This window comes from Drosophila mojavensis, unplaced genomic scaffold (genome assembly GCF_018153725.1).
Source record: "Drosophila mojavensis isolate 15081-1352.22 unplaced genomic scaffold, ASM1815372v1 contig_81, whole genome shotgun sequence".
Lineage (NCBI taxonomy): Eukaryota > Metazoa > Arthropoda > Insecta > Diptera > Drosophilidae > Drosophila > Drosophila mojavensis.
Genome location: NW_025318907.1, coordinates 2,924,499 through 2,952,492, shown reverse-complemented (window position 1 = coordinate 2,952,492; position 27,994 = coordinate 2,924,499). Strand labels below are relative to the sequence as shown.

Here is a 27,994-nt window from a genome sequence, read left to right as displayed (position 1 = left end):
AGTCAAGCGTGAAGAAAACACTGCTCAAATTTTTCGGCGAAGAGCAGTAGTGGCTCCATTAAGTGAACTGGTTCAAGTTCATGTTCTAGTTAGTGTTCACTCACTCGTGAACAACCTAACACTGCTGGAGTGGGAAATAAATAAATAAATATAAATAGTCGCCAAATAAACTGTTTATTTCGCAACAGAAACAGCCAATTAATATGCATGAAAATGCGGATACCATGAAAGATGTAAATTGCGCGTGAATTGGAACGCAAATACCAAATGTTGTTCCTGCAGGTGTGTAGCTACAATTCTAACAAAACAGACAGAAACCCCAAATGCCCAACCCACTTTTTGGGAAAGTGGTGGGCGTTGTCAACCCCGTGTCACAAGGCTGAATTCTCATTCACGTTCTCGTTTTGTTCACTAACAATTCCCATTGTTGAAACATTGATCGCATTGATAATTCAACTGTTCTTTTTGTGTGCGTTTATTGCCTAATTTGCCTAATTCGAATTCCTTATTGCAGAGATGTGCTCGCTAGTCTAGTGCATTGATATTAATCCAAAGAAACCCCCAGGGTCATATGCATTTTACCAACACAAAGCCAACATCATATACCTAATTAATTTCCATATACCCTACTATTGACTAACTGATCAAACATCAAAATGGACGAAGACATTATGAATGCAGTAGAATCTCTTTTCGGCAAGGATGTTAAGATTGTGGACTGCGAGACATCGTCCTCGGTGCAACAGGAGGAGGTGCTACTGATCAATGGGGTGCCGGTCAAATTGGATGGACTGCCGGCGGATGATGCCAGTGCGATTAAGAGTGCCCTGCTTGATGGCCAGATGCCGGCTGTGGAGCATTTGAATCAGCTGCTGTTCCGTGCTGGACTCGCACAACAGCCCATTGAAGTGGAGACATCGCTGACTGTCAAATCATCGCTGACCACCACAGAAGAGGTGCTGGTCTCCCGTAACGGGCAGGTGCTAGACGAACGAACTGTGGAAACCAAAGAGCACTTCAACCATCAGTCACACCAAACAGAGATCTGGCAGCCAGTTCGACAGCAAAACGCATTGGCACGTGCGACGCCAGAGAATGCGTTGAAATACCGAACAAATTCCAATTCCACGTTCTCCTCACAGACTACAACAGATGGAGAGCAAAACAGACCAGGCGATCCCTTGGGTCGTCAATTGAATCAAACCTTTTCAAATGCCTCAATCATGTCGAGCAGCTCTGCCATAACTGACTCGGATCAAGTGATTGGCTCCACCTCTGCCTCCAACGTGTCAACGGCCACAACACTGGGCGAGAAGAGCTCGAATATCAGCAGCTGTGACTCAGGCCACGACGGCCTCTTCCACAGTGTCTCAATGAGTATGCCCTATACGAAAATCAACGTTCGTGACACTCAAACGGATTCGATGTACTGTGACATTCCCAGCTCGTCTGATGAAGCTGACGTCGCTTCGGTCGCTATGCTGGTAAAGGCAGCACGCCAATATTCATATAATAATAAATAATTATAAATTTTAATGGTATTCCATTTGCAGAGCGCGCACCTACAAATCACTGAGCCATGTGATTTAGTTAACGATTGCCAAACAACGCCAGCCTATGCCAAAGACTTGCCAGCCGCTGGTAATCTGAGCACACTGGTCACCCTCCTGGCCAGCTGCAAAAACGAAGATATGGAATTTGCATTTATATTATGCGCACGTTTGTTTGCGCCAGTGCAAGAGCTAATGTCGCTGCTGCTTCAACAGTGCCACGGTCAAGAGGATGATCTACGACGTGTGCTGAACCACTGGCTACGCATCTGTCCCAATGACTTCCGGAACGAGACACTGCTTCAACAGTTGCGCAAACAGAACGGCAATAAAGCTGTAAACTCTTTTCTCGATGGCCTGCCTGACGTCCTCGACAAAATTGATGCAAGTCATCGCTCCCAACTGCAGTATTTGCTGGCCAAGCAGGCCTCGGCCAGTTCGTTGGGGCGACAGAGCAGCATTAAGTCACTGAAGCGTTTTGCTGCGAATGTTTATAAAACAGATAATGTGATGACCAAGTGCAGCAGTGCCTTCGAATTGGCTCACCAACTATATGCCATTGAATATGCCTATCTCTCGCAGCTACGGCTGGAAGAGTTTATCGAGTTGATAAGCAACGGCGGGTTTAAGGTGTGCATGTCGCAAACAAAGGCCAGTACGCTAGGCTCCCAGAGCACCTCAGCAAAACAGGCTGAGGTTAGCATTGAATCCTACGTGCAGTGGTTCAACCAGCTGTCCTCGTTGACTGCCACGGAGATACTGAAGGTGAGTAAGTCGAACACGTTTCAAATATACCTTGTTTACATATTCCATTTCGTTCCCCAGCTTGGTAAAAAGTCTCAGCGAGGGCAGATGATTGAGTTCTGGATTGAAACAGCATTGGAATGTTTCAATATCGGAAATTTCAACAGCTTAATGGCTATTTTGACGGCTCTCAATACAACAGCTATATCGCGGCTTAAGAAAACTGTGAGTGCAACTCTTTCTCTACTAAGGTCATATCAGTTGATTATAAACTAAAATTTTCTTGTAGTGGTCCAAGCTGCAAACAACTAAGTTTGAGGGCTTGGAACATCAAATGGATCCCAGCTCCGATTACCAGAACTATCGCTCGACCATGAAAGCCGCCATTTGGCGCTCCGAACGTGAAACGGCTAATAAAATAGAACGTGCCATTATACCATTCTTCTCGCTATTTCTAAAGGATATCTACGCCATTCATGAGAATCATCCAACCAGGCACGCATATTCAAATTGAATTTCTTAAATTGAATTTACCGTAATGGTTAATGCATTTTTAGATTCGCTGATGGGTTCCTTAACTTTGAGAAGTGTGCACTTCTTGGCACGCAGCTGCGTAACTTTTATAAATGCCAACAGCTTGAGTGCCCTTACGAGCAGCTGGCCAACGTCGTGGCCTATTTGCAGAAGGCTGAAGTTTTTACTGATGACGGTCTTAAGAAAGCTTCATACGAATGCGAGTCACCAGTTGATGCTGGCGAAAGAGAGCATTACAAAGTGCTGAAAGCTGCAAAGTAATCGAACATATTCGAAATATACCATAAGACAGATTATTATTTTTTTTCGGGCGAATATCGAATCAAATCGAACCTCGCACAAACTTCCACAAAGTTTGTACACATTATTTTTTGTTGATACTTCCATGTTGCATTTGCAATCGCAATAACGATAATAACTTAACATAAAAACGCAATCGTATTTGTTAATTTGTACTTAAGTCTTTAGGCTACAAACAGACACAACACACATACACACACACACATATTAAACTGATTGTAAACAATTGGTTGTTTGTATTCAAATTGAAGCTCCAATAAATTGACATATAAATAATATCATTGTGCATTCCTCCTAGAACACTTAAGAATATATTCATTTATAAAAGTGTGTAAGTACTAAATATTAAATTGATTCCAATAGTAGAGGACATTTTAATAAAATGTTTGATTATGCGATTTTCTTTACCAACTAACTATATAAATAAACTTAAAATAACTGATTTACGTGAGGAATCAATGGACCGTCATACTCAACGAATTTACAGTGAATACTCCAATGGAAAATTATAGATGTTCAGAGTATTTCATTTCAAATTAACGTATGGTAGCAAATTTTTGAAAGTCAACGGTTCCGAATTTGCCAAAGAGCTCGAGGGGATAGTGCTTGCTTTCTCCGCCACAAGGGGCGTGAACGCGAATTTGCCGCATATGAGTGTCACGGCCATTTTGATGATTCGAAATTACGGCGATTTGCAGCATGAAAGTGCGCAGCGACTTCACATTGCCATCTTTAATGGGTATCTGCACCCAGCCATTCGGCTCGGTCAGATCTATGACCTGAAGCTCCTGCAGATCATTGAAGTTGGTGCCGGAGCGTATCGAAATTCGCGATGGAGTATAGCTTTCGTCCAACTTGTAGTCGGTGTATATGTAAATCTGGCTGATGTTGGTGCGTTTGTGGAACTGGATGTTGACCAAGTGAGGCAGTTGGCCATCTGATTGCCAGTATGTGTCCATTATATTATCACGCAAGCGTTCAACGCCGAATCCTAGTTTGAAATCAGTATTTTAATTTCGCTTTTTATTATCATTCTTATTTGAAGCAAACCTGGCTTGCAGGATGACAAGCTCCAAACAGCTTGTGAGCCTACTTCGCGTACATAGCCAAGTCGTTCCTCGGCGAGTGGATCCTCATCGCTGGTGGCAGCTGGTTTGGTTGTGGACTCTTCGTCAATAGTAGATGCCATATTTTGAACAGTAGTTCTTAGGAAAACGTAAACAAAACTGCAAATATTGTTTATTCAATTATGATTGACATTTTCCCAGAGAATTCTTCATTTTGCAGTTTTCAACACTGGTTGCCAATCGAAAACAGCTGACGGCAGTTTAGTTCTCAAATGGCTCGGGACGTTCACCAACACTGCATCACAACAACGCACATGTGCATGGCATTTAGAGCAGCATAGAAAATAAAATAAATTAATAATGGTGCGAAAACTTAAATATCACGAGCAGAAATTGCTCAAAAAAGTAGATTTTATCACATGGAAAGTGGACAACAGCGCCAATGAAAACAAAATCCTACGACGCTATCACATACAAAAGCGCGAGGACTACACAAAGTATGAACTCAATATTTGTTCATTTGTTGACAATTTAAATTTATGTTTCTGTTTACATAGATACAATAAATTGGCGCGTGAGATCAGAGAGCTTGTGGAGAAAATAGCCAAACTGGATGCCACTGATCCCTTCAAAGCAGAGGCGTCTACAATGCTAATGAACAAACTGTATGCGCTGGGTGTTTCCAATGATCATCTCAGCTTAGAGACCGCCAGCAAAATGTGTGCGAGTAACTTTTGTCGCCGACGTTTGCCCGTGGTCATGGTTAAACGTGAGTTCGAATTAGACATTTATAATGCGGCATAGTCTAATACTCCAAATTTACAATTGCAGTGCGAATGGCGGAGAACCTTAAGAATGCAACCGACCTCATTGAACAGGGCCATGTGCGCGTGGGCCCAGAAATGGTTAAGGATCCCGCTTTCTTAGTCTCTCGCAATCTGCAAGATTTCGTCACATGGGTTGATGGTTCCAAAATTAAGGAACATGTTTTACGTTATAATGATATGCGCGATGATTTCCAAATGTAGAAACTTTATCATATTTAAGCTCGTTAATATATGAAATTTAAATATTATTTGTCTTTTTTCTTATATAGTAAAATCTTAATGTTTTGACTAAGCTTACGCTGAAAAAATTAATAAACAAATTTTTTCAACCAAATTGTAAGCTTTTGATTTCTATTTGTAATTAAAAGAAAATGCAGCTGTCAACGTAATTTGTTAAATTATTCATTTTTAATAACTTTATTACATTTCATATAATAATGTTTAGATCGCATTAATATAATTCATTAGGTTGGAGCCTTTCGCGCCAAGGGCGCAACAGCGCCGACACAGACAAATATATATATAGTACATACATATTATAAACTTGTTTATCAATCAAATCCTCGTATTATCCCATTTTATTACAAATGCCCGAGGCCGCAGATAATAATAATCCTTCTAATTATGGCGGTACACACAGTTTTAATGCCTTATTAGTTTGTCACTTTTTAGATTGCTAATTAGCTCGATTATCGATTGAAAATTCATTATTTAAACAAATTCAAATCAAATTATAGTAAAGAAATGAGTTTATTTATATATGCATACTAAATATAATAAATAAACAGATTTTAGCTGCACTGTTGAGCGGTCTGAAAAGTGTTAAGGGATTTTTTTTACGGAAGTACAGACAATATTTTCTAAATTCATGTCAATGGCAGTTATTTGCTAACAAGTTGAAATATCATTTTCCAGGGGCGTTAAAAGTGACGCTAAAAGAAAATTCTTTAAAATATAGTAAGAAAACAACTTAAACAAAGATTTTTGAATAATAATCCTCGTATCTTACGAATTTTTGTTTAGTTCATTGAAGCATTTGACTTTCCAATGAAATCCATGTGTGTGTGTGTCTTGTTAAAATTTTAACAAATTAATTAAATAATTAATTAATTTAGTAAATGAATTGTGTTTAGCATTTCCATAGTTTGTACAACAAGGACGACAGCTAATAAATGTGTCAGCCAGTTAAAAGTCTTTTTCTTTTTCAGTTTGTTGCATAGGTATATATGTATGTATGTATCATTTAAATATTAGTTGTATTATTATTCCTTTTTAAGTTTGCATAAAAAGTAAATATTAATTAGTCTTACAAATAAATAGCTAGTGGCGTTAAAATTAGTGTCGACTGGCGAATTCTTTGTTCTTAGCCCCCCATTCACAATTTTCGGGGCGAAACAACAATATTTCGCATAAAAAACTTCATAACAATTTAAAACAAATTAATAAAATAAAGATTTTCTACAATATCTCTTGTTCATTATCTTTGAATTATCTCTGTATGTGTGTAAATGTGTTGATGTGTGTGTATGTGTGACAAAAAATTGTAAGCTATCATCCGCTGGATCTTATTTTGGCTCTTATATCGGGAGTTATTTCTATTGATCGATTTGTTTTTGTTTATCTTTCTATATTATGGTGTATACATTCAAGTTAAATATCTTATCGCATTGTACTAATATGAATACAATATATATTTGTAAATTCCAATTTGTTGCTGTCGCTCAAACGTGTGCAATTAGTTATTAAGCCATTATATGTCATACCCTGACCCTGACCCAGACCCTGACTCTAATCCTGACCTTGCCCTAGAGTCCTGCCCCGAAACCCAAGCACTAGTGCACTCTCTTGGTGTCGTAGTAAAAACTTTTAATTCGTTTTGCTTTCGCAGTTGATTCAAAGTTGCAGAATAGTTAGCCATGGGCAAAGTAGCTTCGTACTTCGACTTAAATCACAAGCGCCATGTCCTTTTTGCTGGGCAACTGTACCCGCTTGCCCTGCCACAGGGAATTGTGTATTGTGAAGGCGTCTATCGTAACGGTCAGATGCTTTGTGTGCACCTGTGAGAAGCATTTACCACCTGAGTTGTATCTGCAAGAAAATACATTTGAAATTGTCATTCACAATTTAATCGATTGGGCATAAACGACCCCAAATACTTACTTGAAGAATTTATCGAACATGACTTCGTCGACTTGACTAGGTCCCGTGCCGTACAGCTTCGTTACTTGATCCGTTTCGGGCAAGTAACTGTAGAGGGCCCGGAATTGACAGCCCGCATCCCGGAAGAGGACAAGAAAGTGTTTGGCTTCAGAGCGTGCAATCTTCTCCAGAACTTTCTGCTTGGCCTCCCGATTGACGGCGCCAGGAAACACACAGTACTCAACGGCATTTAATATAATGCCGCGATTCGATTTGGCCGCTGGTTGTTTGTATAGTTTTGGACCTACGAATGAATATCACATATATTTTAGTATTCCACTACAATTGAAATTTGCTATCTAATCGTGGATTTCTACTCGGGTGTTAATGGCAAGCTTTTTCAGTTTTAAATACTTCAATTCTTTTTGTTTTTGTTTCTACTCTGCAAGCAACGTGCATACAAAGATGATCTCATTGATCTATTTCATAGAAATTTTGCCTGTGCTGGACTGGATTAGTAGAGCAGTTGTATGCATGTTTACTGTTATTATTTGATACAGAAACTCAAAATAATTGACATGAAATTTAGCTAATACGCCGCAGCTTGTGAATGAACTTTCTAATTTATAATTATTGTGTACTTACATTTTGAACTAGCTATTCTAAAACATTCCAAAATTAAAATAGATACAAATATATATCACAAAAAAACAAAAACAAAATTATATAAAAACTTAAAACTATTGAAATTGCTTGCATTTGATATTAATAAAATTTAGTTTTCTTTTTTTTTTTTTTTTGCAAGTGTGCAGCGGTTAATTGGGCCGAATTGGGGTTATTTAGAATTTCATTTTCATATAATACTAATAGTAATATTATAGAAGACACAGCTCGGTTTGACTATCGAAATCGTGGATTTGACGACGTAACGGAAGATCGAATGGAATTGGAATTACATCTAGAAAAACGCGCGACGTCCCTACGTAGTACATGGATGTACGTTTGTAAACGGCATATACATATGTATATATGCGGATAAACTCGATATGTATGTTTAATGTCACGAAATCATAATTATATGGAACTGGGAAACAAATGCACATAAAAGACGAATAAAAAACCAATTGGTAGATGGTTGGAACAAATCGAGAACTGAACAAATGTAAATGAAATGAACGAAACAAGTGAATATTCTATGAGGCGTTCCAAAGTGATGTACAAATGATGTATATGCATGAAGAACCAATATATGAATATGGTGTATATGTACGATATGATGTTTGATTGATTGATTGACTGATTGTTGTTGTGGATGTATAACTTGAGAATTTTTTGAGACTAAGTACAAACCCGAGTATTCCATGTTAGCATTCGCAGTTAAAGACGTATCGCTTGATCCATCATCAAATCCGCGACGCTTCGATATCAAACCTGGCGGCAAAGAGCCTGGTCCAGAGGGAGATGGCATATGCCTACCTGATGCCGCCATTCCTGGTGACGGAGCGCGTCGCGGCGGAGTGGCCCGTCCCAGTCCCGAATCTGTGTCTAACCGATAATCGAGCAGATCGTTGCGTTCATCAAACATCAGTCATCAAGCATGCATTGAGACACAGAGGTCACACAAAAGCCACCAACAACCACAGGCAGTCAGTCAGTGAGAGAGACACAGCGAGCGAGCGTGAGAGAGAGAGAAGAGCCGTCCATGCAGTACAAAAATGCATTTGTTTCGATGCAGTTTCGATTTGGTTATTTGGTTAATTGCCACAGGATGATGTCGATGGAAGCGATCGAGCGATGAGTGTTAAGGCATTTATCGATTCAGTTAATAGATTTTTAGTTTGTTTCGATTTTTTCACATTTGTTGTTAATTCGGGTCATTTTTGTACACAAGTTTTGAATTGAAAGAAACGAGAAATAAAAGAGAATGTGTGCATTGAATTTAGTTAAAAACAATTTTGTAGATCGTATATACTTAAGGCCTAAATATGATCAGTCTGAGAGACCAGCAGAGAGAGAGATAGATAGAGAGCTCGAGTGTGCTTGTGATTGTGAGCGAGTGTGCGTATGTTGATGTGCGTATATATATGTGTGTGTGTGTGCGGTTAATTCACAATTTCGGGAATAAATATCACAATCCTGTTCCCCACAACAAAATTCGGACAATACAAGTCGAAAAGCAAACCAGAACCAATTGCGAATTATATCAAACGATTGCCAACTGACAACGGAATCTTATTCAAGTGTTCAAATTATAGACCCCGCCACCGCTTTCATTTTTATAGTCGTTGAATTAATCAGTTAAATTTAAAAGAAAAAAATCTATAAAATTATATATTTTATATAAACTATAAATATAAAAGAAAATGAAATAAAAGACTCATTAGAAAAATCTAATGAAGTGAAAAAGGCCTACGTTCATTTACATGACAAAAACAAATTCAGGTACTTTTACATATTAAAATTTTAATTTAAACCTACAAAAAAACAAATTTCAAAGAAATATACTTTTTCAACGAGAGTAATGCAAGCTGGAATATTTTCTGTTGAAGTCTAAAACTAACTAATAACTAATACGTTGATTGTATTTATAAATGCTCAAAAAAGAGGGGAAAAAATAAAATAATATACATAGCAGACTCATAGACCAGACTGACTCATTTTGAAATGTTTGTGGTTAGTAAAAAAAAATATACATATGTATATATATGAACTATAATTGTTATTCTGCATTACTCTCATTCGATAACAAAAAACACTTTATAAGAATATATTTGAAAAAATATATAAATTAACAATATATATTATTACCAACTAAAGAAATATTAACTATTATGAAAGAAAATATTTTAAAAAAATACACAAAGTACGAGTACAAAAATGTAAACTTTCATCAGCAAATGACAATTAAAGATAGTAAAGAAAGAAAAAAAGTTAAGATATATGTAGCTCATAACTCACACTAATGGATAATGAAAATAGAAACCTTTGACCAATGCAGAGTAAAAAGAGGAAAAACTAAGATAGACATAAATCATAATTATCTGCATTTAACCAGAACCACAAAAACGTAGAAATAAAGAGTTTGATATATCATTTAGGCTACCACACAAAATAAGATACAAGTTAGGTAGATAGAAAATAGAGTAAAAAGTAAAAGGCAAGCAGCTTTAAATTTTTGTTTTAGCTGTGGAACGCTTCTTACCGCACAAATTCATTAGCGAATTGGATTTTCTGCCACGGAAATTAAGTGTGCTCCCCTTAGCAACTGATATACGCGATAGAGTGCGACCCCTTTCGACGGCTGGCTCTGTAAAAAGTTGGCACCACGGGCGATACGAGAGAGCCGAGTGCATAATACGTTTATCAATCAGGATTCAGATTTCTTTAAGGTTTTGTCACAACACAAAATATGATGATGCAATTGGTAAACTTAAACTTAAGCGACTTTTTGAAATGTATGTATATTCATCAACCCCACCCCCAGAAACCATAATAGTTAGGACTTAAACCAAAATTCATATATCTAAAAAAAATTAGAAAAAAAAAACGCTGACCTCTGTGAATTTTACCCAGTGCATGATTTTTTTAAATGTGGGTTAGTTTAAAATTTATATTTTTAAGGTGGCTTTTGGGTGTATTAGGAATATTAAAAATATTATATCTTAGCAGTGTTTTGTTCTTGGTAGTAGCTCTGCTATTCTAGCCTTAATTAACTATAGTTAAGGGAATAAAATGAAATGTGTTAATCAGCGTGTAGGGGGAGCCAGCGTTCCCTTTTATGTTATTGGTTTTCGCTGTTAACACACGAACTAACCAACAAAAGCAAGAGTAGAAAAACAGAAGGGAAAGAAAAAACAAAGGAAAAAAAAAATGATCTTATTACTTGTTACCCAGCACCAACCTCTGGAAGTTTTGTAAGATCCCCGTCGTCCAATCGGAGTTGAACTTGTGCTGGGGTAATCATCGGGTGATTCTGTTGAACGAGATTAGTAATTATGTCTTAACAATAAAATTCTTCGACCCAAAATCAGTTTGTTATACGAACTACATTAGTTCAAGTGCTTAGAAATGACAATTTCGTCAAATCATAAGTTCCTAAACCAGTAAAATAAATAATTCAATTAAATAAATATCAAAACCAAGCAAAGCTTCTACGTAAATATCAAAGTCGCAAACAAAAATCGCATGCTAAATATAACTACAAAAAATAAAAAAAAATATACCAAATGATATAAACAATGACATTAAATAAGAAAGCAACAAAAACATAAATTACCTTTTACTGTAAGCGAGTCTTGGGAGCCCCTATAAAAATCTCTTTTCATTGAATTGGAGCTTAGTTGACCGTAGCCTGTACATTTTTTTTTTTTTTTGAAAGGACAACCAAGTTTTAAAACGAAAATAAAAACAAAAATTAACAAATGGCAAAACAAATTAAATCAACCAAATAAAACGGCACAAATTAATAAGTACGTAACGCAAAAAATTCGTCTGCAATTTCGACAAGCCGAAATTTTGTACACACATAACAAACAACATACACATTTAGGGATCATTTCTACAAGTAGGTAATACATATTAAGAATAGTTCAAAAAGCGGGGAATTGAACACAGATTACTCATAAATAAATAACGATTGCCTAGTAATACACTCGAGAAAGTCTTAGTAGACTAGCGACCTAATTTTAGATTTGAGCACAGCCCTCTCTTAGCTGAAGTCACAGACAAGGAAGAAAGTAACGGTATTTCACTCGATGAATGCTGTTGTTGTCGTTGTGTGTCTGAGGCCGAATGTAAACAGCGTGCAAAAGTTTTAACGAAACGCTCACCGGTTAGATTTGAGCTTGAACCCTTCTTTCCTCGACTGGATAGGCTTGAAGCCTCGCTGATATCCACACTGGCATCGTCGACGTGGATGGTTTTGGGACGTGGCCTGGTCACACGCTGCTGTCTAAGACGAGGCGTGGATGAGCTTGAAGACTGAGGCTGCAGCTTTACATGCAAATCGGGCCTGTCCAGAGTCTTTCCCTGCAAATAAAAGCGCATCAGCATCATTAACATGTCATATATGTGACATATATTTGATATGTGATTTACCTCACGCTCGGCCTCTTCGATGGCTTTCTTTAGTCTATGTTGTTCCAATATGGCCGCTCGTCGCGCCATCTGCTCCTCCTTTTTGCGTGCGCGCTCCTCCTCCTTCTCTCGTTCCTTTTCACGCTTCTGGGATGCCTCGATCTCTTTCCTCGCCTTCGCCTCTTCTTGCTGCTGTCGGCGCTGCAGGGAGAGCAACATTATTTTCTCCTTACGACGCTCCATTTCGTCAACAGATTCCTAGAAGAAAAAACGTTAATATTTTTTTAAGTTTCCTCTCCCAAATAAATTTAATCTTTTAATACCATCCGTTTAAACAGCTTTCACTACATGTAAAAACTTAAAAACACACTTAAAGTATATAAAATTTTTAATAAAATATATGACAAAGTTTTAGAAGTTTAAAAATATCGAAACATAATTACTAAACTGATCATTACTAACTAAGCCTACTCAGCTAAGCTCTTCGCCCCAATTTTAGTTTTTCTTTGTTTCTCATATTGAATGATTCATTATGAATACGATCTTAGTTGTTCGTTGAGCTATTGACTCAACCCATTTTAAGTTGATAGATTTTCAAGTTTTAATTAGAAAATATTTGAAGGATTTTTTATATATATATATTATGCTTGCTAGCAATACGTTGAGAAACATATCACTTATTTACTTTATATTACTTTTTAACTAGAAAATATTTGAAGGATTTTTTATACCATATACTAGCAATACGTTGAGAAACATATCACTTATTTACTTTATATTACTTTTTACTTTACTTACTATTTACTTTCAATAGAAAAGTTCTCTATCTATTTAATATCTCAAAAGATTCAAAGTAGTTGATTCTCCCCATTGCTTACCGGATCCAGATTAGTTGAGTCGGCGCCAATGACTAACGCCTTATTCTTGGCCGCCTCGGCGCTGTTGATACTGTGCTCCGCTCTCAGACGTGAAGGAGAGAGCGGTTGTTGCTGTTGCTGTGGCTGATTGGTGAGGTCCTCGAGGTGCCGCCGCTCTTGAGCATCGGGCTCGGCTCCCGATGTGGTGATCTGACGCAGCTGAATGGGCGGCTCGTCTGTATACTTGTTGTAGGTTGCATTGCCGGCTGGTGAGTTAGACTGGCCGCCGGGGAAGTTGTGAATGCTGTGCCTAGCGGCAGCAGCATTATTTTTGGCCTCCTCGATAGCGATGTTGTTGCTGTTGTGCAGTTGACTTAGCGATTCACGTTTAACGACAACTTGGTTGTCCACACTGTCCCTGCTGGACTCCTTCTTCGGCGACTTTTTGGCGCGCAAGGGCGGCTTGGGCCGCTTTGGCTGGTCGTTGTCGAACGATATATAGAAGCCCTTCTCGGGTCGCTGCTCCTCACCGCTGCCGTTCCTCTCACCACCGCCACGTGGATCCTGAAAGCTGTTGGCCTGTATGGAGGGGCGCGACGGCGAAGGTATGCGGTAAGTGAGATTGCCGCTGGTGATGTTCAGCTTATTGGAAATGAGCTCTCCACTGTCGTAATCCTCAGAGCTGCTGCCGCGTCCGCTGTGCGCCGTCGGCAACTGTTGCTGCTGCTGCTGTTGTTGTTGCTGGTGATGCAGACGTTGCTGCTGCTGCACCACAAAATCGGAAATGCGAGTGGATTGCATTGACTCGATAATATTTCGTTCCAGCTCATCAACATCCTCCTCGTCGCCGATGAAGCAAATACTTTGTGGCGCCATCATATCCTCCGGCTGTCCCATGCCCATATTCTGGCCCATGTTGCCCTTGGGCGAGCGATTGTCACGCAGATTCGTCAGCGACTGTTGGCGCTGCACCCCGTTGGAGCTGCCGCTGCCACCGCCATGCATGCGCTGACTATGCTGCGGCGATGATTGCACTTGGAACAGGTGCTGCAGCTCTCCGCCGCCTCCGCCTCCATTCTGATGCAGCACAAAGCCCTGGGACGCGCCTGCGCTGGAAGGTGGCCGATTTGGCCAGCTTTGCTGCTGCTGCTGCTGCTGTTGTTGCATCTTCTTCTGCGTTTGCCAGGCATTCACGTCCAACAGTGGCTGCTGCTGCTGAGCTTGCTGTTGCTGCTGCTGCTCGTAAGCAGCCGCTGCAGCCGAGTGCGCCCAGGTGCGACGCTGCGGGTGAGCAAGCGGCTGAGGCGGAGACTCATGCAGGTAAAAGTGATTGGCCGGCTGTCCATACTCATCGTAGACACTGTTGCGTTGCGGATGCTGCTGCTGCTGGTATTGTTGCATTGGAGGCGCTCCATAGGGCGAGTGGTTATTGTAGGGCGCGCCGCCGTTGTCGCTGTAGATGCTCTGCGGCTGCATGTAATGAGCGGGCGGCGACATGTACTGGCCGTGCTCGTTGACGTACTGCATCGGAGGCATTTGCATGGGCTGCTGATGTGGATGATGCTGTTGCTGCTGCTGGTAGGGATCGCGGCTGGGCGGACGGGAGTTGTAGGCGCTGACGGGCGCATTGAAGGCCTGCGGAAGATGCGGTGATGAGCCAAAGCTTTGCTGCATGGGTCGCTGCTGGTAATGGTGCTCGGCCAGATGCTGCTGCGAGCCATAGGTTTGCTGCTGCGGATGCGGTTAGCGGGTGGGAAGCACAAAACATACAGTTAGTCGAGAACAAAGGCACAAACAACAACAAATGCAGACAAAATAAAGAATACAAACGAAAAGCAATAACAAACTGAACTGAACTGAGTTTATCTGTTAATTTGGCAATTGGGCGAGATGCGTGGTGCGTGTTTGTGTGTCGCTTACCTGATTCAGCATGTTGGCTATTTGCTGTGCCTGCATCAGCTGCTGCGCTTGCAAATGCTGCGCCTGCATTTGGCTTTGCTGGGTGGCCAGCCGATGAATATCCTGCTGGATATCCTGCAGATTCATGTTCATGATGGCAATGCTTTGCTGTTGTTTTTTTTTTGTTGTATTCCATGACACGACACATCCAAGACCAATGTTAAGTGTGTGTTAATGTGTGTGGATGTGTGTTTGTTTGTTTGTGTGAGTGTTGAGTGTGTGTTTTTCGTTGTGTACAATTGTTATGTTTATGTTGAAGCAACCACGAACATAGAATAAACGCAATGTGTGTAGGGACAGGTATATAAAACGAGAGAGACAAGCGAATTAACATTTATCCGAAGGGTTAGAACAAGCTCTGGAGTGGACACATTGAGATGCAAGAGTTGAGTGTGGCAGCGAAACTCACTTGGTATTTGTCCATGTCGGCTGGATCCATTTCTGGCGTGCGCTTTGAATCGTTGCTCATGGTCTCCCACTTCAGGACGTCGGGACACGATTCCAAGTCCTCCTAACAATATATAAGCAATTTCAATTATTAAATAAAAAACATATACAACTATACACACTAAATTATAAACTCTAAACTCTAGGGGTGCTCAAATCTAACAACTTGATTTAGTCTAGTAGAAGTGATTACTCTGCAAATCTTTACCAACCTGACAAACTTTCTCCTGGTGCCGCAGCACTGCCAATTCGATCTTGCGTTTATCCTGCTCAATGCGACGTCGTCGCTCCTCCAGCTTCATTCGCATCGTCGACAGCTTGGTGGCATTCTCCAGCGAGCGCAAGTCATCGTCACAAGTCTCATACTGCCAGGTAGCCGGGCTCGCTGGCATGCTACTGGTCGAGGATTTACGCACAGGCGTACTCTCTGGATCGTAGCCACTCGATCGGGCATCGTTGTAGTGCTCGGCGTTCGAGTAGTCCCCCCTGTCGATGGAATGTTGCTTGTTACGCGCCGGCAACGGACTGCCCGCATTGGACAGATTATGCGCAGAGGCTGTGGGCACATTGTCGATGCTGTTGAAAAGAAATCTGATAATTATTGGGCTGCCTTTCCTATTGACTGCTGATTGGGTCACCTAGCCTGTCGACGCATTGAATACTTTTCCGTTTCGCGATCCTGTTTTTCGGATCCCGAATCCGTATCGTAGCCTAGCTGTAACGTGCCACGAGCATCTGCAATCGAAGATCGCACGGCTACGGCAGGTTCTGAAAATTGATAAAAGAAATCAAATTGAGAAAGTGCAAATGAGATTGATTGATAACTGTACTTACCCACGCTTGTGTTCGATAGCTTTCGCTCTCTGTCCCGTTCACGTTCGTAGCGTCCCACTGTATTTATCTGATCCTGTGAGCCCCCAAAGTTCTCGATCGTCAGCTGTGAATCTTCGCTGGACGAGTTTCGTCGCGACCGACGACCTGAAACACGATCATTCATAGTTAGTCTTCAGTTCATTCGACACGCTCATCGATCAAATGGAAGGGAAAAGCAATTCGCATTTAGTTAATATAGATAACCAAAAGCAAAGATAACTAAATATCTTATACAAGTACATTCAACACACAAACACGCACGGGAATTCAAACACCGACTAATGACGGATTTGTTTTTGCATACCTGCGAAACTTGGACGCCGGTTCTGATCCCAGTTACTTGGTCGACCCGCAGCGACAAAATCGCCTGTTTCGATTGTCAATTTAAGAATAAAATTAATTTGAAATCAAAATGTAATAAGTAAATCATAAGATTAATGAAAACTAAAATGATATTTTACATAAATGAAAGTATTCAAATGATTTGCAAAAAATAATTAATATAAGAAACAGAACAAACTTAAATAAAATTAAAAATCAAAATGTGATTTATGATCGTGGGAATTGTTCTAAGAAAAATGCCATAATACAGTCTGCAGTCAAGAAGACTTTTTACTTTTGCTAACTATTAACTTAACTGCATATTTTATTATAGTTTATTCCAAGATATGTTTTAGATACAATGTATATTAGGGAAGCTATATAAACATTAAGAAAGTTTTAATTCAGGATTCTATGTTTAGCTTTTAAAATGTGTGTTTCGGAAACTCTGACTCTCTCTTTCAAACTAATCAGGTTATGTACAAGTTCCTCTTACACTTGCATGTTCCAATTTGCAAATTCCAATCGAGTTGCTTCAACTTACAATTCAAGCATTTCTATTTATTTAAATATGATTCTATAGCATGCCTATGCCTCCAATTTCCCTTGCATGTTCTCAGTAAATGACATTTGAATATCTAACTAATGCATAGAAATAAACTAAATCGATTCACCTTACTTCAGTTAAATCATTCGCTTCTTGCTAATCTAAAGTCGTTTCTTTTCTTACTCTGACAAGTCTGAATATTTTGCCTTGAGCTACCACTAAGGCGATGATCTATCTCTGCAAATAGAATAAATACACACGTAATGCAGCTAATTATTCAGTTGCCTACACTCTGGAACTCAATTAACGCAATTGTGGGATCGGACACGCGAATGTGTGTGTGTGTGTGTGTGGCGAAATAATATGAAATATGAGTTAAAAGTCTGCCAAACCTCTCTCGTCTGCCTTCGACTCGACATTGTTCTTTTCTTTAGCCTGGCGCAAGCGAGCTGGAACCAAGGGCTCCTGCTGTGACTGCGGTTGCTGCTGCTGCTGAAGCTGATAATGTTGTTGCTGCTGCTGTTGCTGCTGCTGCGAGTGCATAGATGAGAGTGTGGTAATGCCCCGCGACTTGTGCACGACGAAGGCTGACACATGCGAATCGAGGAGAGAGGCGACGGCGGCAGTGGCAGTGACGTTGACGTTAGCAGCGTCGCGGTGCGAGTGGGCGTGGATGTGGGAGTCGGACAGATTTAAAGCATGTGTGGTTGGTGGTTCGTTTGGTGTTTCAGGAGAAAAGAAAGAAACAAAACAAAATATTTACAATTAAAAATGAAAAACTTCACACTTCGGTTTACAAATTCTTAAAAAATAAAAGAAAAAGAAAAAAGCTGGTAAATAAAAGTCTAGTGTTAATTACCTTCGGCCTGATTGCCATCAAAATTATTTGACTGCATCGTTTGATACTCGGTGGGCGGAGTTGATCTGCGATTTAAGCTGCCGACGCCGACGCTAAATGAATTTGTGTGCGGAACTAAAAATACAAATGGAAATACACACAAAACAAATAAAAATCAATTCTATACAAACACATAAATTAAAAGTTTCAATTCATATGCATATCAAATTATCAAAAGCAAAAATATAAATATAAATGCAGAGTGAGGTCGTAATTCCGTGTGGCCTGTCTAAGGAAACTATTGAAATCTATCCCCTAGAATCTTGTTGAGAATTTCCTTGAATACCCTGTAGAATTCTATAGTAATATAACTCTAGTGATGAACTATAAGTTTCCTTTAGAAAACTGAACTATGGAAATTATCTTAAATTCACTTTTATCATATACAAATTAATGCCTAAAATCAGAATATCTTTTTAAGTAGAAGCTTAATACCAGAATGTGAAAATATAGCTGCTTTAGGTCATATCAAAAATCCATAAAATCTAGAATACCTCTATGGTTCGCTCGATAAATTTCTTGATGAGCTGAGCAATTATAAAGAAAGTTATTATTAGTTTAAAAAGCTTGAATTTAACTAACAACTCACACTCGAAAACTTTATTTATTTCTTTATTGGCTATCTTACCACAATCTAATTTCAAATTTATAATAATAATTATTATTATTCTATTGTCTTGTCAGTTGATTGTGTAAGTCTCTGGGATGCATTGTAAAAAGTGCTTTAAAAAATGTTATTGAGCTAAAGATCTCATGTGAAGCAACATTTTAAACAGAGGAGTGGGCAGAGCTGCTGCAGCAGCAACTTCAGCTTTTGGTATTGGTGCAGTGATATATTATTATTATTGCTAAACGAACTAGTGTCATTTTAAATGCTGGCTGTGGTATTAGTTGACTTAAGCTACAATTGCTTAGTATTAGTTGATAAATTGCAAGAAAAAAGCGGCGGCGGCATTGTGGGTGGGGTGGCAAAGGGAAATAAACATCAGAAACGGAATATGAGCAAAACAGGCAAACGATCAAACGAACAATTAAACAAACAGCAAACAATGAAAATGCAAAACATTCATGTTAAGAAACGAGGCAACAAACAAATGGAATTTGAGCTGGGGTTGGCGGGGCACACACAATAAACACACAGAAAGAAATAACTCTCGGGGTCTGAGGGGACCCCTGGAGCATGTTTTGCAATTAATAGAGAGAGAATGAGAGACAAAGAGAGATAAACCTTGAAACGGCGGCCGACTCGAGGGTGACCCAATGGGCGGCTGGTCGAGATCGCTGCGTAAATCGGGTATGGGCGTTACGGGTTGCACGGTGAGGCCCCGTCTATGGCAGATTCCGTGCTCATTGGCGCCCTGGCTCCGCCTTTGGATGACATCTACGCGACACGTCAGCCAGGTGTCAGTGTTGATTAAAGTATACGAAATTGTTGTTGTCACAGTGGTAGCAGTAGTTGTGGTTGTTAATAATAATAATATTGTTGTTGTAGTTGTCGTTGTAGTTGCATGGGTTTCAGTGTGTGTGTATTGTTGTTGTTGAATAAAGAGAGCATAGTGTTAACACCCCATTCAGTTCAGGTGATTTGCGGTTTGCACAAGCGTTTGCACATAAACAAAGAAAGAGAATCAAATAGAAAATTGATTTGATTTGATTTGATTTGATTTCAATTGAATTGTATTGTATTTATTGTATTGAATTGTTCATTAAGTTAACTACTTCATATTGCTTTCGAAATGGATCACGTGCGGGATGACTGCAACCGGATAAAATGATCAAAACTAAATGATTGTGGTATACATGATTGTTGGGCGCCGATTTATGTGATGGGGATGACCAACCGCAGTAAATCAGAGTAATTTTCTTATGGCTTACTGGTCTGGTTGACGGCAATGGAAAAGGTGCTATCATCGAAGGGTGATTCAATTCGTGACTGCTCAATGCTAAAACGTACATCTGCTTAGTGAAACTGTTAATAACTAATGTAAAGCTGCTTTGATTATTGCTCCGGGTGTAAACAAAGTGAAAACAACTTATAGGCAGAGAACTACAAATCGATAAATATGGTGGGAGACAGTTGAATACGAATCTAAATACCACTGCAATTGTAAAAATATATTTTTTTTAAGTATTCTATTTCCCATATAGTCTATTGACCATAAATCGAAATGCTAGCAAATTAAATAATTAAATTAATTGAATTTCTCTTTCGTTATTACAAAACGCAGCCATCAAACTAAAATGCAGCAAAACAAATATAAGAAATTAATATAAAAGGCAAAGCAAATCATAGGCAAATTATGCTTTTGAACAAAACTTCACAGAACAACAAAGACAACGCAGACAACGACGACGACGACCACGACATGCCCCAGATGAGAACACACAAAGGCCAATCAATGGGTTGGATAGTTGTTGGTTGGGTCGGGGGGTAGTTTGGAATGCGATGCGGTGCATAGTTCAATGGCTTAGATGGACTGAAACTTACCCTGCCCATCCATGCCCGGGTAACAGACGCATTTGGCTGGGTGTATCTCGAACAAGTTGAATAAATCCGTCAACAGCAACACCAGATTCAGTTTCATTGAGCTGTCAACGAAAATAAGACACGTTAGCTATGACAATCGAGTGGAGAGTGCATTGCATTGACAAGCACTTACCCGCGCATATATGTTATATCCTCGGGCGTCATATGGAAGACGCCGTATGGCAAATGCTTTTGTGAGAAGTTGCTAACGAGCAGTATGTTGTGTATGGAGTCCTCAACGGCAGGCAAATAGTTGATGCGCACACTCGTCCACGGCACCACCTTGGGGCAGTAGTAGGAGATGAGCAGCGCAAGGCAGATGCCATCGCACAGATCCTGAAAATCACGCACTGGCGGTATGTCCGGCGTCTGCAGACGCGTACCCTGCAAACAATATAATCGAAATTAATATTCCTCATGCGAATTTGAGTGGAATGAATGTTCGCCTTACGATCTCATCCGGCACACTGGACTCGAGCTCCTTGACAATGCGCTTCTTAAGCGCAGCGCACGCATGCGATATCCATGCAAGCAGGCCCTGCTCGTAGGACTGGCCTTGAGGCGCTTGATAGTTGCTGCCAGATATTCTGCAAATGTTTAAGAATGTTAGCAAAACTCTATACATACAAAGACAACTTGATTTGCTACATACCTTCGTATGGCCGACACGACACGGTCACCCGATGATATTTCCTTTGCATATAAAACCATCAGCGATTCTATCACAGACATGTGAGCGTTCTATAGACGATTAGAAAGTTGATTTGATCAAAATATTTCAATTAGTGTTTGGACTGTCGTTGATTACTTACAATTCGCAGCGGATTCGTTTGAATTAATACCGTTTCGGTAATGGGCATGTCCGAGGACTCGGCCACAGGGACACCCTTGCGCGCTAGCGTCTGTAATATTGACCAGTGATTTAAGCTTTGGTAGTTGGGATCCGAGTACAAATTGGACAAAGTTTGGCAATAAAGCGTCGCATTGCCCAGCTCCACAACGATTTGTGGCTTGAGACGCTCCTGGTTCTCGTGATCGCGATAGAACGGCTCCTTGAGGTTGTCTGGCACGCGATTGTTGAATGCTTTCGAGAGCAGCCATTTGACGGAAGCACGTTGACGAGCCTGCAAAACAAATGAGAATGTGCTGTTAATAAACTGTTCTTGGCATAAGAAGAGGAAACACAGAATTGCTTATAGACTAGATAATAAACCAATATTACCAGCCAAATAATATCATTTGCATAAGCAAGCTGACTTTCCATTTCAGCTATAGACATGAATTTGTTATATATGGTCTTTCATATAGATGTATATACATATATACAGTTTTTTTTGCACACTCTTTGATTGATGTAATTGGGATGCAATTTCTTTCAGCATGCTGTGTCAAAATCTACATCCGGCTAATAGAGAAGGTTATTGAAATGAAAGCATTAATTCAGCAGTTGGCTGGCAAACCTTACGGCGCATTTAATGCTGCATTTTAATATTGAGGCAATTATGTAGTGCACTCTCGCAGCTGTGTCTGTGTGTATCAGTGCCCCTGCTGCATCTGTGTCTGTAGCTGCAGCTGTGTATATATATATATATATATGTGTGTGTGTGTGTGTGAAGCCATGCGTACAATCTTCAATATGAGTTCGATAAACTCGCTGGTGTTTGGCTTGGCGTGCGCCGTTTCTTCATTGTGTCTGTCCGTCTGTCTAGTTGTCCGTGTGTCTGTTTGTCTTGGATGGTCACTCAGCATGAAAAAGAGGGAATGCCCAGACCATGGGCCCGTGGCCAAACAGTGAACACTTTTTGCTATTCCTATAGCTGTTGCTGTTTGCTGCTGTTGCATCTTTTAAGAATCTCAAGTGCAGAGAGTTATTTCCATTTGCAACTATATTTTATACGCCTCAGCCATTGAGTTTTGCCTATTTTTTCTTAGAAGCATCTCGAGCATGAGCTCTTATTAGTTCTTTTTCTGCTCCTTTTGCGCAATCGGAATCTTAATGGAATCTAATCGGAATGGGAGCAGACATCTCTGACAGAGTACTTGAATGATTCAGTCGACTCATTTGCAGACCAGACTTGCAATTCTCAGCTCTGATTCACTTTGAATCAAGTCAAATCATTATTTATATCATTCGGGAATCGCCTCCGCTATCCGCCCATTTTTGGAGTGTGCTTTTAGTGTCGTGTTAAATTGAATTCTTAATGGAATCTAATCGGAAAGAGAGCGCACATCTCTTAACAAGTTGGCTGAACGATCATCTAATTCAGCAGACGCACTCATAGATAAGACTTACACATTCTAACAGTGATTCAATTTGTCTTATCGACAAGTGAATTCATTCTAAAACAAACATATGTTCGACATTTTAGTATCTTTAAGGAATGTGTTCTTGATAAGAGAGTCAAATATCAGTTTTCACTTTTATTTGAACGATTTATAAGTGCCGGATTATGTTGGCATATGAAACTGACCCAATGATAGATAAGGAACTTCTATTTGTTTTGTACCACATAACAGAATTATTAATAGTTTTCACTGAATGTTGATTTTTTGAGGAAGTTAAATGATAATTTCCTTTTCCATAATAAAGAGTCGGTTTTCAATCATGTATTATATGTAATATATTAGACAAGTTAACATAATTGGCAGCCAGATTGTGACAACTCCAACGGGCTTTGCTGTTTAGCCCAAACAGGTTTTGTATATTGTTTAAGAGTGAATTATCCGAAGACCTAAACTGGCTTTTGATGCGTGAATATTTAATTAAATTAGTTTTTTGTTGTAGTTCAACAAGGTCATAAAGATAAAGAAGCGATCATGTCCATAAATTATCAATTCTATTATTTATATAATAATTAATATAATAATTATGCATTTTAATTTCTTCAGAAGTAAAGTTTACACCAATATACTTCTTACTAATGGATTACAGAGTATACGGAATTAAATATATGTAGTTATTTTGAAGTAGCCTTTAGTTTTAATAAATTTAGTGAATCAAAGTTTAAACTGAGTAAACCCAATCGGTTACCATATGCAACTTTTAATAACAAGAAAATTAAGTTAAAAATCAATACAGTCTTTCCAGCAACAGGTTAACGAGTGTCGAATATGTTGGCGTAGGTCGAAGACCGTCGAACTATGCGAATTGGCCAACAAGTCGAATGGCGAACGGACAGACAGACAGACAGATGTGGACAGGTGGCCAAACTTCCTGTGCAACCAGTTTTTCTTCACACACTTTCCACCAGATTCAACACTGGCAAGAAAATGCATTTTTTATTTTAGCTCTTTTGTTATGATTATCTAATGCTCAAGTGTTTGTTTGTGTGCGTGCTTAAAACTCAAATTTCAAAATGTAAACATTTTACTGTCAAACAACCGCAGCGGCAATAATAAATTGCTGTTGGCTTGAACGCCCACATGGATGGCATAGATAGTTCAACTTTTGTCGCTTCTAGCATGGTGTATGTATAAATAAGTACATATGGAACACACACGTATACATATATATATGTATGTGCATACAGAAATGGATGTGAGTATTTTTGAGTGCACCAATACCCATACACACTTCATATTGGAAGTGCTCGCAATTCAAATTACGGCTTGGCGCTATTTATGAATTTGTCGTTATCTTGCTCTTGTTTTTGTTGTTGTTGTTGTTCTTCTTCTTCTTGGCTGGCGTGCCAGAGAAATGTGACGATAGGCTAAATATAAATGCAAAAGGAACACACAAAAACTCTTTGCTTTGACAATTGTGAGCGAACTTTTTTTTTTTTTTTTTTTGGATAATGGAGAGCGAGAGGCGAGAGAGCGCAAAGTGAACGGAAAAGAGAGCGAACAACGCAGACATTGTCGGCAAATGTTTTGAGGCTGCTGAGCGTGCGCTTTATATTTTATATGGGCTTCCTTTTCTTTTTTTTTTTGTTTTAAAAGCCCATAATGCGCTAATTGCTTAAAGAGCTTAGCAGCAGCAGCAACAACAACAACAGCCATTGGAATGGCAGCTAGATAAACAGTTGGAAACAGTCGATTGTCTATGAGGCGTTTAGCTTTCTAGGGAGCTGAAGCAAATTTAGTGAAGGGGGAGAGGGGGAAAGGGAGCCGCGAGCCGGTAGCACGCACGCAAGCAAGCTACACACCCATTTCAAAGCTAAGAATCGAGCTCTGAAGGTTGCCAAACTGTCAAAAAGTGAGACCATCAGTTAATCAGTTACATTTTGTTTTGTGTCTCATTTTCTTGGTTTTGCGTACATTATAGACAAACAAACATATGTACATATGTACATATAAATGTAGGTTTGTTCTTGGCTGTTTTATTTAGCGATTAGGTCATGCAACAGCAGTTAAAGCAGCGGCAGCAGCTACAACAACAACTACAAACGTTTACGCCACAAACAACAACAATAGCAATAGCAGGCGCATTGAAAAGCATTTTCCGGCTGTGGAACCAATTTATGAATGGGAGTTTTAAAGTTGATTGAACAGCAGCGAACCAGCAGGCAGCCAATGCCAATACGTACACAGCAGCTGGCCACACTGATTGCTCTGTAGACGTCGCCGCTGGTGCTGCTGACTTCGCTGCTGCTGCTGACGCTGCTGTTGTTGTTTGCATTGGATTTAAAACCAGTCAAACGGTAAGTAGGTGTCGGTCGCATTTTAAGGCGCTAGCCACTTACTTGGTCGGTCAGTGGGAGCGGCAACGGCGGCAGCGTGGCGTGAGCGGTTACCTCAGCGCACCATTTTGGCAAAGAGAGTAGGTGGCTGACTGAATGTTAACGTCAACGTCGGCGCCGACGTCGCTATGCCGTTACGCTTATGGCCAGCCAGCAGAGAAGCTAGCAGCGTCTGATGAGCGCATTGCAAAGGCGTTAAACGAATTAATGACGGCGACGTCGTCGTCCAACTCTTTGGGGAGTAGCTACAACAGCGACGTCGGCAGAGCCAGCGGCAGCAGCATCGAAGTCTCAGTCGGTGCAGGAATTTTAATGAGCGCGATATTTAGTTTGCGAGACACACACATACATACATAATGACTTATTAGAAGCACTTACAAACACACATTCACACACTCATACACACACTTGTATGCATATGTCAGTGAGCGTGTCTGTGTGTGGGAGCGCACGCACACCAGCAACAACAGCAGCATGGATTAGTTTCTGTTAAAGCAGGGGGGTTTGGCATATGTAATGGCTAAAAATATGTTTACCTGTCGTATTTCCTGTGTTTCGGCATCCATCTTGGAGATGGGAGATGACGATGATGACGCTGCACTTTACCGTTTTACCGAGCCAACGACTTTGACTAAAATTCTTTCGATGAAATTGTTGTTGCAGTTGCAGTTGCAGTTGCACTTGCAACAGCGGGGGCAACGGATGTCACTGGCTGTCCGACGCCCAGTCTCCGCTGCACTTGCAGTTCACTTTTCTTTCTTCACTGGCCAAGCAGTTGGTTGTTGTTGTTGTCGGTGCCGTTGTTGTATTTTCCACACTTTCCTTATTGTGTTGGGGTTTCTGCTCTCGTACTAGCACTATCTCTCTCTTTCTTTTTCTTCCTCCTCTGCTTCTTTTTTCTCTCTTTGGCTTGGAATTTTCACTTCAGCCGTCGAGCAGCCTAAAATCACGCACACACATACACATCATTACAAACATATACAATTTATAAATATTTATAAGCACTTTTACAGCTACATATTTTTTGAATTTTTCGCAAAAAATTAATTGCGCGCACGCATTTGCCAACTATTCGCGAAGCACAGTAACAGCAGCAATAGCAACAGCAACAACATGCGGAGTAACACAAAACATAGAAAGAGAAGAAAAGTAGCAAAGGAAAATTGTGAATCATTCACTGGGCGAACTTTGCAGTGGGCGGCAACAGGGGGTTGGCTTTGCCGTGGAATTGTGCTTGGCACAATAACAGAATAACAGACTAACAGAAGCGAAGCAGCAGTGTAGAGCAGAGCAGAGCAGCGCAGTGCACTGCAACAGCAGCTACGCAGCGGCAGAGGTGGCAATGATTTTTAGTGGCTTGTCGCAGCATCAGCTGTTGCAAATAGGGGTCAGAATAGACACAGAAAGGCACTTTTTGATTAACTGACGTTAGTTTTTGGATTATTAATGCACAATATTTGGCGTGGCAGCTTTGCTTTTTTGCAATTTTCCACTTTTCCGCGATTGCAGGCAGTAATAAATGAAAACATTTTTTTTTTTGCCTTGCTTGTTGTTGCTGTTGCGCTCGCCGTTGTTTCTCTCTCTTTTATGCGCGATACTCCGTCGAACTGGTAGACACTGTTATGCTCTTCGCTCTCATTGGCGACTAGGCGTATGATGACGACGGCGACGGCGACTGCGGCAGCGACGCCAACGTTGACGTCAGTTTGCGAGCAGCAACGAAATGATGACCGAAAAATGTCGCTATGTGTGCGTGGTAAACGCACATTCTGCTTATATTTAACATTGCTTTACCGCCTGGATTCATACAAATTCATTTTACACGCTACGCGCTTGGTTCGCATTCACTTTAACACTTTCTATTTAATTACAAATGCACTAAGATCGAATAACAACTAGCTGCTGCTCTTCCAAAATTTTCTCTGAATTCAAGTGTTTGATAGCGTCGATAGATGGCGTTTATTAACACTAGCAGCAAGAGATTGTAGTCCAATCGACCAGCCACCACAATTTATCAAGCCATCTGCAACGCTGTTCTTAAATTGAATCTCTGGTTAGTGATTGAATCAAATGAATCATTCAAATAATGTAATATACAAAAAAACCAAGTAATTATAAAAAGTTTTAACATTTCGTGCATGTTTTAATACATTTCTTATTTTTAAATAAATAAATTTTATTGTATGTCTAATTTTTATTTAATAATATTATTTTATAAAGCATTTCATGATTATGACCTGGGTCACTTAATATGTTTCGCGCTTTATCAAATATTTCTTGGCATGCTACACTGGAGGCAGGTGTGCCCAGAATTCTGCAACTTATGCGGTATAACAGTGGAAAATTATCTTTATTGGCGTGCCACCAGCGTAAAACATTGTATCCTTCTAGTGGCACTTGAAGATCGGAATATCTTCGAATCTCTCTCATAATTCGATCTGTGTTTGTGGGCAAACCAACGAAATCCGAAAACAAATCATCATCATCCAATTCTTGTTTGATGTGAATTTCCTCCTCTACGCTTTCTAAGGGACAATATCTTTTCATTAATAGCTTGCATTCTTCTATTGTCTCCTCCTTTTCGGCCTGGGTGCACTGCAGCAGTTGATTGGTGGGTGGAAACAAGTACATGGCTATTTTGTGATGTTT

The 27,994-nt window shown here is 40.0% G+C and overlaps 4 protein-coding genes across 53 annotated transcripts; 2 read left to right on the top strand and 2 right to left on the bottom strand.

The window, feature by feature from the left end:
* The first annotated feature begins 83 nt into the window (after positions 1 to 83).
* On the top strand, positions 84 to 3,404 carry LOC6580570 (ras-GEF domain-containing family member 1C). The gene is made up of 6 exons (XM_002006363.4): positions 84 to 282; positions 515 to 1,484; positions 1,554 to 2,315; positions 2,376 to 2,519; positions 2,584 to 2,789; positions 2,852 to 3,404. Exons 2-6 carry the CDS (start codon positions 657 to 659, stop codon positions 3,087 to 3,089), a joined length of 2,178 nt encoding a protein of 725 aa, XP_002006399.1. The 5' UTR covers positions 84 to 282; positions 515 to 656; the 3' UTR covers positions 3,090 to 3,404.
* Positions 3,405 to 3,473: 69 nt separating this feature from the next.
* Positions 3,474 to 4,420, bottom strand: LOC6580569 (anaphase-promoting complex subunit 10). Its single transcript, XM_002006362.4, has 2 exons — positions 4,179 to 4,420; positions 3,474 to 4,119 (listed from the first exon to the last, which is right to left on the bottom strand). Exons 1-2 carry the CDS (start codon positions 4,315 to 4,317, stop codon positions 3,665 to 3,667), a joined length of 594 nt encoding a protein of 197 aa, XP_002006398.1. The 5' UTR covers positions 4,318 to 4,420; the 3' UTR covers positions 3,474 to 3,664.
* A 54-nt stretch (positions 4,421 to 4,474) lies between these two features.
* Positions 4,475 to 5,270, top strand: LOC6580568 (U3 small nucleolar ribonucleoprotein protein IMP3). The gene is made up of 3 exons (XM_002006361.4): positions 4,475 to 4,692; positions 4,753 to 4,964; positions 5,027 to 5,270. The coding sequence occupies exons 1-3, from the start codon at positions 4,556 to 4,558 to the stop codon at positions 5,221 to 5,223; spliced, it is 546 nt and encodes a 181-aa protein (XP_002006397.1). The 5' UTR covers positions 4,475 to 4,555; the 3' UTR covers positions 5,224 to 5,270.
* A 1,597-nt stretch (positions 5,271 to 6,867) lies between these two features.
* LOC6580567 (patronin) lies at positions 6,868 to 27,286 on the bottom strand. 50 transcript variants are annotated; one of them, XM_015164287.3, is made up of 25 exons: positions 27,140 to 27,285; positions 25,882 to 26,285; positions 21,479 to 21,790; positions 21,319 to 21,407; positions 21,118 to 21,253; positions 20,800 to 21,050; positions 20,628 to 20,728; positions 19,368 to 19,520; positions 18,101 to 18,214; positions 17,634 to 17,828; positions 16,678 to 16,740; positions 16,335 to 16,478; positions 16,139 to 16,268; positions 15,713 to 16,076; positions 15,463 to 15,564; positions 15,015 to 15,161; positions 13,116 to 14,825; positions 12,259 to 12,495; positions 11,991 to 12,189; positions 11,438 to 11,512; positions 11,045 to 11,134; positions 10,364 to 10,468; positions 8,512 to 8,706; positions 7,183 to 7,465; positions 6,868 to 7,110 (listed from the first exon to the last, which is right to left on the bottom strand). In XM_015164287.3, the coding sequence occupies exons 2-25, from the start codon at positions 25,909 to 25,911 to the stop codon at positions 6,966 to 6,968; spliced, it is 5,370 nt and encodes a 1,789-aa protein (XP_015019773.1). In that variant the 5' UTR covers positions 25,912 to 26,285; positions 27,140 to 27,285; the 3' UTR covers positions 6,868 to 6,965. The 50 variants fall into 50 exon arrangements, with proteins under 50 accessions (XP_015019773.1, XP_032585955.1, XP_032585953.1 ...); XM_032730064.2 differs by having other exon boundaries at positions 13,116 to 14,822; positions 16,139 to 16,478; positions 27,140 to 27,286; XM_032730062.2 differs by having other exon boundaries at positions 16,139 to 16,478.
* Positions 27,287 to 27,994: the final 708 nt, after the last annotated feature.